This window comes from Eutrigla gurnardus (genome assembly GCF_963514095.1).
Source record: "Eutrigla gurnardus genome assembly, chromosome: 13".
NCBI classification, from domain to species: Eukaryota; Metazoa; Chordata; class Actinopteri; order Perciformes; family Triglidae; genus Eutrigla; species Eutrigla gurnardus.
The window spans coordinates 15,093,779-15,111,324 of NC_139936.1; the positions used below are offsets into that span (position 1 = coordinate 15,093,779).

The 17,546-nt window shown below is 42.4% G+C and overlaps 3 protein-coding genes across 3 annotated transcripts; all 3 read right to left on the minus strand.

Moving 5' to 3' along the window:
- Nucleotides 1–348: 348 nt before the first annotated feature.
- Nucleotides 349–3,084, minus strand: LOC311022899 (tubulin beta-1 chain). The gene is made up of 4 exons (XM_084024491.1): nucleotides 2,940–3,084; nucleotides 1,824–1,932; nucleotides 1,607–1,717; nucleotides 349–1,502 (listed from the first exon to the last, which is right to left on the minus strand). The coding sequence occupies exons 1-4, from the start codon at nucleotides 2,994–2,996 to the stop codon at nucleotides 442–444; spliced, it is 1,338 nt and encodes a 445-aa protein (XP_083880617.1). The 5' UTR covers nucleotides 2,997–3,084; the 3' UTR covers nucleotides 349–441.
- Nucleotides 3,085–5,499: 2,415 nt separating this feature from the next.
- LOC311023774 (tubulin beta-1 chain) lies at nucleotides 5,500–7,970 on the minus strand. Its single transcript, XM_084025820.1, has 4 exons — nucleotides 7,847–7,970; nucleotides 6,984–7,092; nucleotides 6,755–6,865; nucleotides 5,500–6,653 (listed from the first exon to the last, which is right to left on the minus strand). Exons 1-4 carry the CDS (start codon nucleotides 7,901–7,903, stop codon nucleotides 5,593–5,595), a joined length of 1,338 nt encoding a protein of 445 aa, XP_083881946.1. The 5' UTR covers nucleotides 7,904–7,970; the 3' UTR covers nucleotides 5,500–5,592.
- A 5,079-nt stretch (nucleotides 7,971–13,049) lies between these two features.
- On the minus strand, nucleotides 13,050–14,888 carry LOC311022998 (Golgi-associated plant pathogenesis-related protein 1-like). The gene is made up of 6 exons (XM_084024629.1): nucleotides 14,792–14,888; nucleotides 14,659–14,685; nucleotides 14,326–14,535; nucleotides 13,924–14,001; nucleotides 13,643–13,789; nucleotides 13,050–13,187 (listed from the first exon to the last, which is right to left on the minus strand). Exons 1-6 carry the CDS (start codon nucleotides 14,871–14,873, stop codon nucleotides 13,183–13,185), a joined length of 549 nt encoding a protein of 182 aa, XP_083880755.1. The 5' UTR covers nucleotides 14,874–14,888; the 3' UTR covers nucleotides 13,050–13,182.
- Between the last annotated feature and the right edge of the window lie 2,658 nt (nucleotides 14,889–17,546).

A 17,546-nucleotide genomic window follows, 5' to 3' on the forward strand; every position in this document is an offset into this window, starting at 1 on the left:
TCCGCTTCGCAATCGGTAATACCTTTTAAAAACCGGCAGTCTCAAGTTCTGATCCCAACAGCAGTTGTGCAGCAAATTGACACGTAGTCCAATCCATATTACAGAGCAGAGTGCCATGCACTCTAATCTGGTTCATTAAAGACATTACTAGTTATATACAGCTGTATCATTTGTTTTAAACTTAAGATTAATGTTTGTCCATAAGCAGATACAGCACACAGAAGAAGCTCATGTGTTGCATATGTACTTTACATTTCAGTAAAAACTTGCATTTTGTGCTTCATCACCTAGAATTATCTGTACATTAATTCAGTGAGGAGTATTATGAAAACCAGGACGGCAGAAAAATACACAGGAGAACTTTTATTAACATGAACAGCAGACAAGACTGACTACTGGAAAGAACGTTGAACATTCCAATCAGAATTTTGGAAAAGACATTTAGGCCAGCTCCTCGTCACCCTCTTCATCGAACTCGCCCTCCTCCTCGGCGGTGGCATCCTGGTACTGCTGGTACTCGGACACCAGGTCGTTCATGTTGCTCTCCGCCTCGGTGAACTCCATCTCATCCATACCCTCGCCGGTGTACCAGTGGAGGAAAGCCTTGCGCCTGAACATGGCTGTGAACTGCTCAGAGATGCGCTTGAACAGCTCCTGGATGGCAGTGCTGTTGCCAATGAAAGTGGCGGCCATCTTGAGACCACGGGGAGGAATGTCACAGACGGCGGTCTTCACATTGTTGGGGATCCATTCAACAAAGTAGCTGCTGTTCTTGTTCTGCACATTCAGCATCTGCTCGTCTACCTCCTTCATGGACATGCGACCACGGAAGATGGCAGCCACGGTCAGGTAGCGGCCGTGGCGTGGGTCACAGGCAGCCATCATGTTCTTTGAGTCGAACATCTGCTGGGTGAGCTCTGGCACGGTGAGTGCTCGGTACTGCTGGCTGCCTCGGCTTGTGAGGGGAGCAAAGCCTGGCATGAAGAAGTGCAGACGGGGGAATGGCACCATGTTGACAGCAAGCTTACGCAGATCGGCGTTGAGCTGACCTGGGAACCTGAGGCAGGTGGTGACGCCGCTCATGGTGGCAGAGACCAGGTGGTTGAGGTCTCCGTATGAGGGGGTTGTGAGCTTGAGGGTACGGAAACAGATGTCATAAAGGGCCTCATTGTCAATGCAGTAGGTCTCGTCTGTGTTTTCTACCAGCTGGTGGACCGATAGTGTGGCGTTGTAGGGCTCAACAACTGTGTCCGATACTTTTGGGGAAGGCACCACGCTGAACGTGTTCATGATGCGGTCTGGATATTCTTCACGGATCTTGCTGATGAGCAGGGTGCCCATCCCGGAGCCGGTACCACCACCCAGGGAATGTGTGAGCTGGAAACCCTGAAGGCAGTCGCAGCTCTCTGCCTCCTTCCTCACCACATCCAGGACAGAGTCCACCAGCTCTGCACCCTCTGTGTAGTGACCCTTAGCCCAGTTGTTGCCAGCTCCACTCTGGCCTGCAAGAGATTAATCAGGTTATGAGTCACACAAACGGTGCAAATTATGGGTAGCAGATTCAACAGTCTCCATATATGCAGAAAAAAAAAAAAAAAAAAGTTACCAAAGACAAAGTTGTCTGGTCTGAAGACCTGGCCGAAAGGACCAGACCTCACGGAGTCCATGGTACCCGGCTCCAGATCAACCAGCACAGCACGGGGCACATATTTGCCACCTACACAAGAGAAGTTATGGTGAGCAAATCTCTCAGAAAATATCATGTAGTTCATGAAACTAAAAAAAAATACTTATATTAAAAAAATAATAATAAATTTACGCACCCGAGGCTTCATTGTAGTAGACATTGATCCGGTCCAGCTGCAGGTCGCTGTCACCATGGTAAGTACCAGTTGGATCAATACCATGCTCGTCACTAATCACCTCCCAGAACTGTCAGAGAGAGAATGCAAACGTTAGCTCTTCACAGGCAACGTTTAAAGCAGGACATGGTGCAGATTAAATCACAAGGCAGCCTCATTTTCAACCCAAGATGGTCTCAAATCACTATATACACTCCATGTCATTGTGAATGACAGGAGGGCGGGGCTGGGGAATATAGGTTGATTTAATAATATCCAGAGAATAGGGAGTGAAATTAGCTGGTAAAAGAGAAAAGGACGATGACGTCATATCTAGGGCGATTTGGAGACACCAGTTTTAATAGTTCATGTTACGTTGGAGTTCAGAGAGGGCATGAGTATTTTAGTAATTAGGGGATTAAATGTAGCACAGCAGACAGTCTCATGCACATTCCAGGCCAGGCGGCGGCGCTGTAACGCGCCTAAAGGATGTTTGCTACTTCTTCAGGCAAAAAAAAGGGCGCTGTTCAAACGGCATCTACGGGTAGGCCTCAACGACCAGGCCTCGTTCACCACCAGAGAACCGTTACAAAACCGATTTACAGCCCGTTTACAGAGAAAAGCTCGGTGTTTCATCTATATACACACACACTACTCGTTTAACGTTACGAATCGTACAACGCCCATTTTCATGTCACCGAAAATGCTCACGTCACTTTTTTCGCATTGCGGCAACGTTAGCGAACGAACAATGCGGATTTTCCGCCAACGGTTAGGAATGTTAACGGGGATTTCATTTATATTCAACATAGACGGTTTGCTAAAACAGACGTTAATTTAGAGACACATTTTACAACATTAAATCGTTTTTATTCGTATTTAAATGATGATACATTAAAGCAAGGAAGACAGTCCGAAAGGGGATTCGTTTAAGTGAAACATAAATGTTAACGTTCACAAAGAGGCGCATTGATATTCCATGGGTGTGGTTTCTCTGGCGCGTAAGAGCACAAAGCGCTGCTTCCCAGGACCGAAACTCGGTGTTTCGGGATGAAAATAGTCACTTTAGGATTAAAAAATCGAAGACACTTTACTGACCTTGGCACCGATTTGGTTACCGCACTGGCCGGCTTGGAGATGCACGATTTCCCTCATTTTTCGTCTTCAGATGCTGCGGTAGAATCCTGTATAAATGGCGTTGCCTGTCTCTGTGCTCGTACTCGATGACTCGACACTCAGTTTTATACGACACCAAGGCCCGCCCTACACGCGTCAGCTCGGCTGTTTATTGGGTCATTTTTGGAAATCATTCGCTGACACAGTTTTGAACCAATCAAGTGTTGACATGCCTATCCACTATTGGTCTGATCCGCCTGTCAATCACGTTTATTTTAACACGTTATATTCATTTTGAGCAAGTTTAAAGTTCCATACAACAGGATTTAAAATACAATAATCCGTTATTTATCCCACAACAGGGACATTTGCGGCGTTTACAGCCGCAGGGAAAGGGTAAATAATAAATAATTAAACACGCAAGAAATACAGACCATAACATCAAACAAACAATATGAACACATTTAAACATACATTCAGGTTTAAACTGGTTTTAAAATGAATCCTTGTCGGAGCCACCCAGCCAGTCTTCATCTTGAAAAACTGCTCCATGGATTTGAGTGGCGAATACAATTTACATCACAAGCAAGCACACACGCACACATGCAGATAAATGAGAGGTAGTGCCTCCATTAATACTTTACTGCTCCAATGTGGTGAAAGACAGAAAGTCTGGCTGCATTTTCAAAGGTCCAGTTTACCCAAATAGGAAAAAGGACGTTCAGGTTTCTCTCCATGCAGAGCAGCCAGCCTCCACCCAACTACAACGGAAGCCAATGGCCTTTTGTTCCTGGCACACACTAGCTATTAAATATTAAAACGGCCACTTAAGCATTTTAAGGATATCTTCAAACTGAACTTTGACTGGAAGAAATAACATTTTAGATATCTAGAAATACGATTTATACTGGCAATGTGTTTCTCTATTGACATTCTAACTAGACGACGATTTTTACTGGGAAAATGTCATTATATCTAAAACTAAGTATATGTAGTATAATCCAGATTAGAGCAGACTGGCATGTACTCCATATCTGGGTCACTAAAGACAGTTAACATCTGTATGGTTTTTTGGGGGAAGGTGTTGTAGACTCCAGTACAAAAAAAACACTTAATTTTAGCATTAATGCTCAAATACAGAACACCATACCAGCTCATGCACTGATTGTGTACTTTGAAACATTTCAGTATAATAGCTGCATTATGTTCAAGATAACACATACACCTGGGGCACAGCTGCATTTAGGCTTTCATTACATAGTTATGTTCCCATGCATGTTCTTGTCTGCATGACTTTGCTTTATTGTTTATTCTTTTTAACTATTGTGCACACTTAATAAGGAAACGTTTTGGATAAGAAAACATATCTTGGGATAAACTCATTTTGGATTCTAGTTCTGGCATTTTACAGGAAATCTCACCTGACAAAAAACAAAAATAAAATAAAGTGAAACATTCTCTGGGTGGAGTCTATCACATAGGATTATCTTTACATTAAATCAGTGAGCATCTTCATATATGCGGTCATAAAAACCAGGACAGCAGATTCAAATACGCAGAAGAACTTTAATAGAACAGCAGAAAGAACATTGAAAACTGGAAATGACTGAACATTACAACAGACAGCAGAGCTTTGGGAAAAAGACATTTAAGCCAGCTCATCACCCTCTTCATCAAACTCGACCTCCTCTGCAGTGGCATCCTAGTACTGCTGGTACTCAAACACCAGGTCGTTCATGGTGCTCTCTGCCACGGTGAACGCCGTTGCATCAAATATACAGGAAAACTTTAACATTAACAGCAGTCAGAAGACTGAATACTGGAGAGGAATTTGAACATAAAAATCAGACAGCAGAGCTTTGGAAAAGAGACATTTAGGCCAGCTCCTCGCCCTCCTCCTCGGCGGTGGCATCCTGGTACTGCTGGTACTCGGACACCAGGTCGTTCATGTTGCTCTCCGCCTCGGTGAACTCCATCTCATCCATACCCTCGCCGGTGTACCAGTGGAGGGCCAAGCAACACTGCCACCTAGTGACCACAACCAGAATCCCTCCAACAGGGAGATAACCTACCAATGAAAATTTCTGCATAGGTTTGAAATCTGTAGAACCTTCTAAATCAGAGAACTGGTAGAATTCACATCACCTACTGTTCCTGGAACACTTTATCATAGGTAACCAGACTTGCTTTGGGTTCCGCTTCACAATCGGTAATACCTTTTAAAAACCGTCAGTCTCAAGTTCTGATCCCAACAGCAGTTGTGCAGCAAATTGACACGTAGTCCAATCCATATTACAGCGCAGAGTGCCATGTACTCTAATCTGGTTCATTAAAGACATTACTAGTTATATACAGCTGTATCATTTGTTTTAAATTTAAGATTAATGTTTTGTCCATAAGCAGATACAGCACACAGAAGAAGCTCATGTGTTGCATATGTACTTTACATTTCAGTAAAAACTTGCATTTTGTGCTTCATCACCTAGAATTATCTGTACATTAATTCAGTGAGGAGTATTATGAAAACCAGGACGGCAGAAAAATACACAGGAGAACTTTTATTAACATGAACAGCAGACAAAACCGACTACTGGAAAGAACGTTGAACATTAAATCAGAATTTTGGAAAAGACATTTAGGCCAGCTCCTCGTCACCCTCTTCATCGAACTCGCCCTCCTCCTCGGCGGTGGCATCCTGGTACTGCTGGTACTCGGACACCAGGTCGTTCATGTTGCTCTCCGCCTCGGTGAACTCCATCTCATCCATACCCTCGCCGGTGTACCAGTGGAGGAAAGCCTTGCGCCTGAACATGGCTGTGAACTGCTCAGAGATGCGCTTGAACAGCTCCTGGATGGCAGTGCTGTTGCCAATGAAAGTGGCGGCCATCTTGAGACCACGGGGAGGAATGTCACAGACGGCGGTCTTCACATTGTTGGGGATCCATTCAACAAAGTAGCTGCTGTTCTTGTTCTGCACATTCAGCATCTGCTCGTCTACCTCCTTCATGGACATGCGACCACGGAAGATGGCAGCCACGGTCAGGTAGCGGCCGTGGCGTGGGTCACAGGCAGCCATCATGTTCTTTGAGTCGAACATCTGCTGGGTGAGCTCTGGCACGGTGAGTGCTCTGTACTGCTGGCTGCCTCGGCTTGTGAGGGGAGCAAAGCCTGGCATGAAGAAGTGCAGACGGGGGAATGGCACCATGTTGACAGCAAGCTTACGCAGATCGGCGTTGAGCTGACCTGGGAACCTGAGGCAGGTGGTGACGCCACTCATGGTGGCAGAGACCAGGTGGTTGAGGTCTCCGTATGAGGGGGTTGTGAGCTTGAGGGTACGGAAACAGATGTCATAAAGGGCCTCATTGTCAATGCAGTAGGTCTCGTCTGTGTTTTCTACCAGCTGGTGGACCGATAGTGTGGCGTTGTAGGGCTCAACAACTGTGTCCGATACTTTTGGGGAAGGCACCACGCTGAACGTGTTCATGATGCGGTCGGGATATTCTTCACGGATCTTGCTGATGAGCAGGGTGCCCATCCCGGAGCCGGTACCACCACCCAGGGAATGTGTGAGCTGGAAACCCTGAAGGCAGTCGCAGCTCTCTGCCTCCTTCCTCACCACATCCAGGACAGAGTCCACCAGCTCTGCACCCTCTGTGTAGTGACCCTTAGCCCAGTTGTTGCCAGCTCCACTCTGGCCTGCAAGAGATTAATCAGGTTATGAGTCACACAAACGGTGCAAATTATGGGTAGCAGATTAAACAGTCTCCATATATGCAGAAGAAAAGAAAAAAAGTTACCGAAGACAAAGTTGTCTGGTCTGAAGACCTGGCCGAAAGGACCAGACCTCACGGAGTCCATGGTACCAGGCTCCAGATCAACCAGCACAGCACGGGGCACATATTTGCCACCTACACAAGAGAAGTTATGGTGAGCAAATCTCTCAGAAAATATCATGTAGTTCATGAAACTAAAAAAATAATAATAATTCATAATTAAAAAAAAAGAAAAAAAGAAGCATTTACGGACCTGAGGCTTCATTGTAGTAGACATTGATCCGGTCCAGCTGCAGGTCGCTGTCACCATGGTAAGTGCCAGTTGGATCAATACCATGCTCGTCACTAATCACCTCCCAGAACTGTCAGAGAGAGAATGCAAACGTTAGCTCTTCACTCCAACAGGCAATGTTCAAAGCAGGGCATGAATAAGTCTATATGTCCAGTTACTTTAACTAAATTGCTAAAGTGCTAAGAGAATATGGCAGTTTGTGGAGAGAACGCACTTTAACGGACAACACTATAAGTTAAAGCATATTCCCGCCGTGCTGCTTCGGCGCGCGCGGCCTGGCCCCCTTATTGGCTGGAGGTCACGGGTTATGATTTGAACGACTTACGTCGCTAACCGCCAAGCGGGTAGGCCAAATGACAACCGTTACAAACCGGCCCATTTACCGGTCTAAACACGGTGTTTGTTCTCATTAATGTCATAACGTGAAAAATCGTAACGAACCCGTTTTCCTTCCACCGAAAATGCTCACTTCTCTTTTTCGCATTGCTGCAACGTTACCGGACGAACAACGGTTATCAAGCTAAAGCCGTTAACGGCTTCATATTTTATATTGCTACAACAATAGGATAGACGTTAATGAAGAAATACATACAACGTTTTTATTAGTATTTAACTACGACACATGACCGGATTGAAGACTAGTCGAAAGAGAAGTCGTTCAAATGTGAACGTTCACAAAGGGGCGCATTGATATTCATGGGTGTGGTTTCTGGGGTTCTGTGGCACGTACGGGAACTAAACGCCGGTCGAAAGAGAAGAAACTCGGTGTTTCGGAATTAAACGAGTCCATTAAAAACTAAAAAGGCGAAAGGACGTTTACTGACCTTAGCTCCGATCTGATTGCCGCACTGGCCGGCTTGAAGGTGGACGATTTCCCTCATAGTTTATTCTATTGTCGGTATAGAGTAAAATCAATGGCGTTGCCTGTCCGTCTGTACTCGACCCGGGCTCAACGCTCCTTTTTATATGACAGAAAGTCCCGCCTTCTTCTTGTCAGCTCGAATGTTTATTGGCTTATTTTCGGAGGCATCTTTCGCTGACACAATTTTGAACCAATCAAGTGTTGACATGCCTATCCGCCATTGGTCTTATCCGCCTGCCAATCACGTTCATCTCAGCCGTGTGACTAACGTCTGATCCGTAGACTTTGGCCTTCTTCCCTTATTGTGGCGGAGTTATGCGACAATGGCGACAAAATTTATTCTGCATGTCAAGGCGGCACGTTGGCGTCTGTAAAACACAGGGAAATAATTGTTTTCGTCGATCAACGGAACACATTTTGATCACTTTTGAAACCGCAATGCGAGCTGAGCCGAGACTGGATCGGCTCACAGTCCACGTGGCTGCCTAGCAGAATAAAATAGTCCAGTTGAGCCAACAGAACTGGACATGGAAAAAATGGTTCGGTCTGGGGCCCATGACACAAATATCTCCATTCTTAGCCTGGATAGTGCCTCATTGGAGCCACATGGCAATAACATATTTCCAGAAACTCAACATTTGTGTGGTGTCAAAGAGACAAACATAATGAACACACTTAGGAACATTTACCTGGCCTCGGCCATTTAGATTATCTACTAGGCAGGCGACCAAAAATAGCCCTGCAGTAGCAGCTGTGTTGTAATCACAGATTTGATATTCAGAATGAAGAAACAGAATTATTTTACACATGATAGGTATATCACACCAAATGCCTATCGTCCATATCTTGTGAAGTGACTTCTTCCAGTCTGAATGTCGTCTTTTAACCTGGGGACATCACTACTATGGTTGTTGCCATGACGATTAGGCTTTCCCACTGGGCGTAATGGACCTTTATGCCAAGGCACAGGGCTTTATATGCGTTTACCGCAGCGGACTACACAACCTTTAGCACAATACTTATGCATACCATACATTTTTATGGAGATTTAGGCTTGTTCAGAGTAGTTAAGTCTTTTGGGGGGGGGGGCTAGATATTTTTTTTTTACAGGAACACCACTGCTACACTTGTAATGATACAGTATGTAGGTCACATAGTCTCTTCAGTGTATGCATTGTAGTCTGACACACAAAGGCCTCCTCTGTTTGCTCCATGATAGTGCTGTGTCACAGGGAGGATGTGCTCTACTTACACAGCATAACCATCTTATACAAAGTAATTCCTCAAGTGAGTGCAGACAAAACAAATGAAATATTATTAGATAATGTTTTGACCACATGCGGTGGCAGAAAAACCATGGAAACAAGATAAACAGAGTAAATCATAATATCTTGTTGTCGTAGGATGTTAGAATAAGAATTCAAAAGAAGATGATCTTAATTTTTATAGAACACCATCGTTGAAGACACCATTTGAAACAAAACGCAGCCATTACAGACTGACTGGCCTGATGACATCCTTAATTCAGTTAATATCAGTCTTCTTCTTTATCACACACAGTGATAAATCAATTCGAGGGAATAACAATAAATTAGAAACAGCAGAAACCACAAAGCTGGCATCCTCCTAAGCAACATTAGCATGTTAGCAGAAGAAACATGGAAACAGTTTAGCTAGCTAACATTATAGCACCACTGATCGACCTTAGCAACATTAGCGTGCTCGCAGAAGTAGCATGCAAACAGTTTAGTTAGCTATGTTGCAACAGCACTGATCAAACTGAGCAACATTAGCATGTTAGCAGAAGTAGCATGTAAACAGTTTAGCTAGCTAACGTTCTAACAGCACTAATCAACCTTAGCAACATTAGCATATTAGCAGGAGTAGGATGTAAACAGTTTAGCTAGCTTACATTAAAAAAGCACTCAACGAAATTAGCAACGTTAGTGTGTTAGCAAAAGTCACAGACGGATTGTTTTACAGACAGCCTCAACTAATTGTAGATATTCCCTTTGATTTTGTTTTTCTACTGTGACCTTTGAGCTATTACCGGTCAATTATTCATTGATCTCTTTCTTTGGGATGATGGTGCATTCAGTGTTTGCGGTTAGCTCAGCTGTGGTAAAGGCTTTCAGTGCACTGGAAGGAGATTTTGTTCTTTGATGCTTTGTATGAGTAGTTCATGATGAAGCATTTTCATGGCAGTGTGTCTCTTTAAAGCCCAGATGAACCAGCGCTGCTTCCCATGACTCAGCATCTCTCAGAACACTGCCGCATTCAGCACTCAGCCTCCAGCCTCCAGCAGCGATCAATATAACAAGAAGGAAAGATAAGCTGTTGGGAGAGACACGCCCGCATTAGAGGTCATAATGCTTTAACTAGATTACCTGAAACATGAAACATGTTCTGCATGTCTGTCAGGATGGGATGATATAGGATTGTATTGCAAACTGTAGGATACAATTTTATTGCAATAAAAGATACAAAAAATACATTGTATTTAACATTTATTCATGCAGGGAAATGTAATGTTTCATTGTCCACTAAATGTTCAGTAAAAAACATCTTATCTGTGACATCATCAAACTATTGGCTTCTTAATGATTCAAGTTATTTAAATACCATTTTAAGTGTTTCAACCATTTTTTGATGGTTACCGGGATACTAACGTGAATCACTATTATTTTGTCAGGATAATCCTGACATGACTGGTGGAAAAAAACAAGATGGCGACGCCCAAACACAAGATGGATCATCCTCTGCACGTGCCTGGTAACAACAACAATGGTGTAGTATATATGTGACATTGGTTTCCAAACGTTTCAAATCTGTAGAATAACTACGCAGGCACAGAAATCACAGCTAAACACGTAAATGCATTTTGAGATGATGCACCAGCAGGGGGATCAGCCTTCTGTGACTGGTCCTATAGATACTGGTGGTTGTTGGGTGACAGGTGTGAGACAGGAGCAGCTGTCTGTCTGCTGAGACACTGATTCCCTCCCAGATCAGGTTACTGACTCCCCACTGCATTCAGCTTCACATTCTGCTGCAAAACCACAACACGTTCAAGGCCTGGAGACGCACTAGACACGGTGGAAAGGTGAAACTGGGATTGTTGGACTGCAGGTTTCACCCACAGAAACAAGCAGGATGAAATGACACAACATATCAGAGAACGTTTTTCAAATCACATTAGAACTAATTAAAATCTGACATTGAATGGCAGAAGGCGCGGCTTTGTCCCTTCCATTTCTTTTCTTGTCAAGTTTCACTGACATGGATGGAAAACTAGCTCTGCCATATTTGGTGTTAAAAAGAATGGTGCATCCTGCCTTTTAAATAATGCAGAGGGAGGAAGACATCCTGACATTGATTTTTCTATCCATGCATTATGTGCCTTTAAGAGAGCTGTGTCTGTCTGTCTGGCTGCTTTCCAGACAGTCAAGCCAGGAAGCCCATTTGATGCTAATGTAGTCAGACAGTCACCAGCAGGCTATGCAGGGCCACCGCCCAGCCGCATAATGGTCAACGTGGTCCGGGGAAGTCCACCATGCATCTGCCCCCCTGCTAACACAGGAGATCATGTTACAATCATATCTGTGCAGGCCCAGCTGGCATTCTACTGACCCATCAACTGTTCATCTGGGACTTTTACAGGGTTCTGAATGGATTCATTTCACCTCTGCTCATTTCACTGGTCTGGTCCTTTAAGTCATCTTAGTAGCTAACTGCATTGGTAGCGGTAGCGACCTGTCAATCAGCAGTTAGCCCCGCCCTTAAAGCATCCCCTGCTTTCTGGTCTGTTGGACTCTAAATTAACCATAATTGACAAAATGAACATCATGCTGGATTGAAGAAGACTTGAAACTAGAGATTGAGACCATAAAATAATGTTTACAATGTTTACTGAGATAATATATTAAGAGAGAATTACTAGGTAATTTTCTCATAGACTTCTGTTTAATCAGAGATGGCTCGCCCCCTGCTGGCCAGCAGAGAGAATACAGCTTTAAGGAACTCTGAATACCTCTGAATTAGTGAGCAAATTATTTTGGGATTATTATTTGTGTGTGTTTGTACTGTTTTATTGTAAAGAGGGAGCTCCTTCGTTTTAATATAATCAAACAATATTTGACCTGTCAAAAAACCTTTTATGTGATTTTACCATACAGGTTTTGAAAAAATTATAACGCCTAAGAACAATATAATATAATAAAGTTAGCGCATATGACTTTATAATATTCATAATTTACTCATATTCAACAAAGCCTTTTTATATGAGGTTATATTATATAACCCCCTAATATCACACTGTTTACAGCGTTCATGGACCCTTTTGAGCTGACGTGTTGCACATTGATGCACCCCCCTTTTTAATGTATTTTATTTTTACATAATTAAAAAAAAAAAAATCATATTGATTAAAGTTTCAAATAGACCTGCGAAAGACTGGTGTCCTGTCCAGGGTGTACCCTGCCATCGCACAATGTCAGCTGGGATCGGCTCCAGCCCCTCTGTGAAACTGACTACAGGATAAGCGGTAGACATGGATGGAAGAAGTTTCAAATGTTTTAATTTCTGTTCTTAATGTTATGTAATTATCTTGGCACACCAGAGTTACACATGTAAATTAAACATTAGGCTACTTTTATGAAAATAGTTGCAATCATATCTCATCTTATTTAATGTTAATTTATAATAAACAAATACTGTCCTGCTATATTTAATAAAACTAAATATATATATATATATATATATATATAGATAGATAGATAGATAGATAGATAGATAGATAGATAGATAGATAGATAGATAGATAGATAGATAGATAGAACACAGAAACCATCAGATTTCCTGCAGGTCACGTTTTTCACGTTGTGTTACGCTGCCATCTAGTGGTACATTTATGAATTATTTTCACATCGACAGGAGAGACCATAGTTGTTAAAAACTATTAAATATATATATATATATATATATATATATATATATATATATATATACACAACCTGATCTATATATATATATATATAGTATATCTCAATATGCTGAATTTATTTATATTGAACTTCAATACAAACACACATACACATACAAATATTGTGACTCAAGACAATTTCATTCAACATGTTTTATTTGATTGATTAATTTACAGTGCGTGTGGTGTGTTTGGGGTTGCAGCTCAGGGCCGTGGTTCATCTACAGCAGTGTGCATGTTTTCCTTGGCCGCCCTCCACCTCCCTCACCACAGCTGCTGTCTGCTCCGCTCACCTCTCTGCCGGCTGCAAAATGCCTTTACGCTGGAAATGACAGTTAATACTGGTGATGCGGGCGTTCTAGTGTCCAACTGTCCAAGCATATGAATATGAATGAGTCGCCATCTAGTGGACTTGAGGTTGCTGCATGACAAATCCTTGTCTGATGATTGAAACTGGAGCATCTACTTACACGCTTTGAGCAGAAGATATTCATTAAGCTGACTGTTATGGCTTTTAAAAACCAGACCAGGTGAAACCTTGTATCTGGACCCTTTTCTGAATGTGCTTCATTGCAGATAAGCTAAATTTCTCAACCTCAACGATTATCTTGTGAAACACCACACGAAATAAACTCCATCCGTCTCTCTACAACCTGCTCGTCTTTAGAGCAGATTTAGACACCAAGAGAACTTAAAGGCTTCGTTATGTTGCATTTACAAGACGTCTGGAGCCTGGGAGGAATTCAGACAATGTACACATTATTGTGTGAATGTTACCTGGCAGCACGTTTTTCTCGAAGTATCCCGGCATGTTCATGTTGCCGGCCGGCTGGTACTGGCCAACCACAAACACCTTCTTGCCATTGGTGGCCACGCCCACGCCCAGCTTAGTGCTGTCGCTCCACACCACCTGAGTGAAATGACCTGCAGGAGGAAGCATCATTTAAAACTACAGGACAAGATCATGACAAACAGGAAATTACAAAATAAAAGAAGAAATTAAGAAATGACACAAGATTTTACAGGAAATTATGTAATAAAAGAAGGTTGTGTTTTACCAGTGTTACCGCTGAATCCAGGGTTGGTCCACTTGTAGTCCTTTATCTCACTGTACCACGAATCTACAGCTTCTTTACCTAAACATGATAAATATTAATAAATGAATAGGAATATTTGAAGCCTAAACAGAGCTGCTATGGAATCTCCTTGTTTGATTTAAATCTCAGTCAAAAACCGTTTAAATAACCAACGAAATCCAAAGGCAAAGAAGGGATTCTCGTAAAAAGTCACTCCAACTACAGTGTATTAAAAGTTTAAAGTAGAGTAGGTGGCTAACATTAGCCTCCACAGCTACTTCTCATACCAACTTTTTAGAGTGAAGAGCAGTTTTTTTTTTAAAGTGACAGTTTTCTTTAAGCAGGTGAATAACTAACTAAATAAATAAATGCTATTATCTCTACCTGTCAGTTTGATGGGTGCTGAGCTGTACATGTTGAAGACGTTCTCTCCATAATCACCCTTGCTGTGCTGAAGGGCGCCGATAGCCAGCAGGTGATTGGCCCATTTCTGAGCTGAAGCAGTGAGATCGCTGCCGAGGGTCATCGGTGGAGCGCCGTGCTTCGCCCTGTAGGCGTTGTGGCTCTGCAGGAACTCCTGCTGGAAGCTGGTGTCTGTAGATACACAACACATTATCCATGGATGAGCTTTTAGTGCTATCTAAGTGCTTGTTTCGTGCCTTGTGCATCACTGAGGCTGACATTTCCAAACACTGTAGGTGAAGACGTTGCACTAACCTGCCATTGTGTCGGTGGTGATGGAGGCTGAAATGAAATAAAAACAGAGTTAATCAAATCAAATTACAAATATGATTTAGCCAGGCGCTCAGGCGTAGTGTGGAGGAGATGAAAGGAGTAAATGTGGTCTAACCTGGTTGGAGGTCTGGAAGGAGGTCCTGTAAAGATTGGGTCCCTTTGGCTCTCTGAGGTCTGTACTTATATCCTCTCCTCATCGTCTGAAGGAGGAGGAGACACACAACCAGACCTGCCTCAAATTATTTCATGTATCCTGGTTGAAAATGACTCATTCTTCACACGCACATTAAATTCATTAACTGAGGATTAAATTTTTTTAAAGATAACAAACAGGTGATAATGAGTATAGGCGTTGTCCTGTTCTCTTTGTCTTTGTTTTTGAGGTGCAGGTTGTAGAAAACCCTCCAGGGGAGGACGGATCCTTCCTGCCGCCATCAGCAGCGATGCCAGTCAACGTGTTGAGGCCTGAAACAAACACGACCTCACACACACATGGATCTCATTAGCTCGCTATAAAACTCCTAGATCCATGTTTACGTTCACCACAAACCTGGAGAACGGCGCCCTCATCACAGCGATTCTCACATCATTCATCAGTATTTCTGCTAAAGCTTTATATCAAAGTTATTTAATATACAGCTTTATATTAAAGTTATTTAATAGGTTATAAGGCCTTTACATTTACACTTAACATTCATGTGTTAATACGATTGTATAAGTGATAATAACAGCATCACAGACACGTTTATTATATTTATTACACCTTTATTATAGCGCCTCATGAGTTTATTTTATATAATTCTATATAATATTATTGTAGCATTACAAACACATTTCTTGAGTTTAAGCTTTTTTGATGCTGATATATGATATATATATATATATATATATATATATATATATATATATATATATATATATATATATATATATATATATATATATATATATATATTATAACCATACAACTAAATTTGAAATAAAGAACAATGCTGTATTAAGGTTAATAAATCCTCATAATGCACTTAACAGATGCTTGTTGCAGTGTCCCCATCTGGACTTCATGTTGGTGAGAAGTTAAACACAGAAACGTAACGACCCAGAATGCACCTCTGATTCCGTCTTTCAGTGTAAAGAAGACGTTTTCCAAACTGGCAACCAGCAATCTGGGTTTGGTGTCGGGATCGAACCTCGGATGTTCTGATGTACCGTGTTTGTTCAACATCCATATTGTTGTCTTCACTATCAACAACCTCTCATTAAGGTCTCCATTTAAAACACTATTCTAACAGCATCCACCTATCTGATTTCATCTCTTTTTTATTATTATCATTATTTTTATTATTATTATTATTTCTATTTCTATTTCTAACAGAGAGGAACATGTGACAGCAAACGCTCCAGCCGGCTGGGACTCGAACCTGCGTGACGATCTGATTTGCATACAGACGCCTGTCAGGATCCAGTTTTGACTTGTCAAAGAGACGTCTGAAAAGTATGTAAAGTATAGATTCCTCTGTTGTGTGCAACGATGAAACCTCTCATTATGAACAACCTTTAGAGATGTAAAGATCTGAAGCCCCGAAGGCCGAACTCCGCCTGATGTGATGAAACGGTGTGAGTTTGCTCGATAAACACACATCTCACTGTCTGTCATTAGAGTAGGGAGGGCAGGGAGGGGGGGCGGATTCACGTATGGATGGATCTTAAATGTGAAACCACAATGGTTTTATTTCCTATCACAGACAACCTGATGTGTTGTTTCTTTTTATTATGTTTTCAACACAGATGATACATTTAATAACTTTTTTTTGTAAATGGTAACATTTGCTTGTTGATTCTTCTTCAGCAGAAAGGGATTTGTTGCCATTTGTATAAAACGACTTTGTGCTTTGAGGGTCGACACTGAGGGGTCATTCATGAGGGCCTCGGCCAGGAGGTGAGACAGCATGGTAGAGGTGAGACAGGACAGCCCTGTCCATGTGTGGTAACTTATGTGTTTGGAAGATCTGGATCCCAGGTGATCAGGAGCTGAGGATGTGTGTGTGTGTGTGTGTGTGTGTGTGTGTGTGTGTGTGTGTGTGTGTGTGTGGTTTTCAACATGTTGTTCCCAGTCCTGTGACTCCCACTTCACCTTTTTGTTTCTGTTTTCTCTCTCTCTGTCATTCTGATAGAATCAGTGTGAGGCCACTTTACACGTAGGGTATTTAGAGAAATTAATATTTCCCTCCCTCCATTTTAAAAAATAACATTGTGCACACAACATCGTTTTCAAAAGTTGTCATTTACATCAACCTGCATAAATCCGCTGTCGAGCACCAATATAACTATATGCCAAACTTATGGGCAGCAGTGTCGGGAGAAGGATAAAGCCATGCAAGCCAATCAGAATCCTCAGAATCAACAACAACGAATAACACGAGCGACTTCCTGTGACGCTTGAGAACCTAAAATCCCGTTTCTCCCAGTTGACACGACAACACATAACCGGCATCAGAAATCTCCACTTTTGGCCGGAGTTTTTAGAAATAATCGTTTTCTGTGATAAAAAGTGAGGTTTCGTGTAAATGAGAGGCCAAACCGCGTGGAAATATCTGCGTTTTCCCTTCGTGTAAACGGGGCCGGAGACTGATTTTTAATTTCTCAAGTCATCTTTTTGAACCCCCATATCTGTGTTGTTGTGCAGGATTTTGTCCTTCAGGCTCTCATTTCTGGGATCTGAAATGAACCTGTCATTTGTCATTTTGAAGCTATTGTGTTGGCTCGTTCACAGCACACGTTATGGAGTTCAAGTTCGACTCATGTGTTGAGAATCCATCTTAGTCAACTTATGCAAAAGGAAGAACTTCTCACGGTGACAGCAGGAGGCA

Coding starts and splice junctions, on each gene's coding strand:
- LOC311022899 (XM_084024491.1), bottom strand. CDS start 2,996: ATGAGGGAAATCGTGCATCTCCAAGCCGGCCAGTGCGGTAACCAAATC. Junction 1,933..2,939: donor GTAACCAAATCGGTGCCAAG/GTCAGTAAAGTG, acceptor TCTCTCTGACAG/TTCTGGGAGGTGATTAGTGA. Junction 1,503..1,606: donor ACCAGACAACTTTGTCTTTG/GTAACTTTTTTT, acceptor AATCTCTTGCAG/GCCAGAGTGGAGCTGGCAAC.
- LOC311023774 (XM_084025820.1), bottom strand. CDS start 7,903: ATGAGGGAAATCGTCCACCTTCAAGCCGGCCAGTGCGGCAATCAGATC. Junction 6,866..6,983: donor CTACTACAATGAAGCCTCAG/GTCCGTAAATGC, acceptor TCTCTTGTGTAG/GTGGCAAATATGTGCCCCGT. Junction 6,654..6,754: donor ACCAGACAACTTTGTCTTCG/GTAACTTTTTTT, acceptor AATCTCTTGCAG/GCCAGAGTGGAGCTGGCAAC.
- LOC311022998 (XM_084024629.1), bottom strand. CDS start 14,873: ATGAGGAGAGGATATAAGTACAGACCTCAGAGAGCCAAAGGGACCCAA. Junction 14,686..14,791: donor CCTTCCAGACCTCCAACCAG/GTTAGACCACAT, acceptor ATTTCATTTCAG/CCTCCATCACCACCGACACA. Junction 14,536..14,658: donor CACCACCGACACAATGGCAG/GTTAGTGCAACG, acceptor GTGTATCTACAG/ACACCAGCTTCCAGCAGGAG.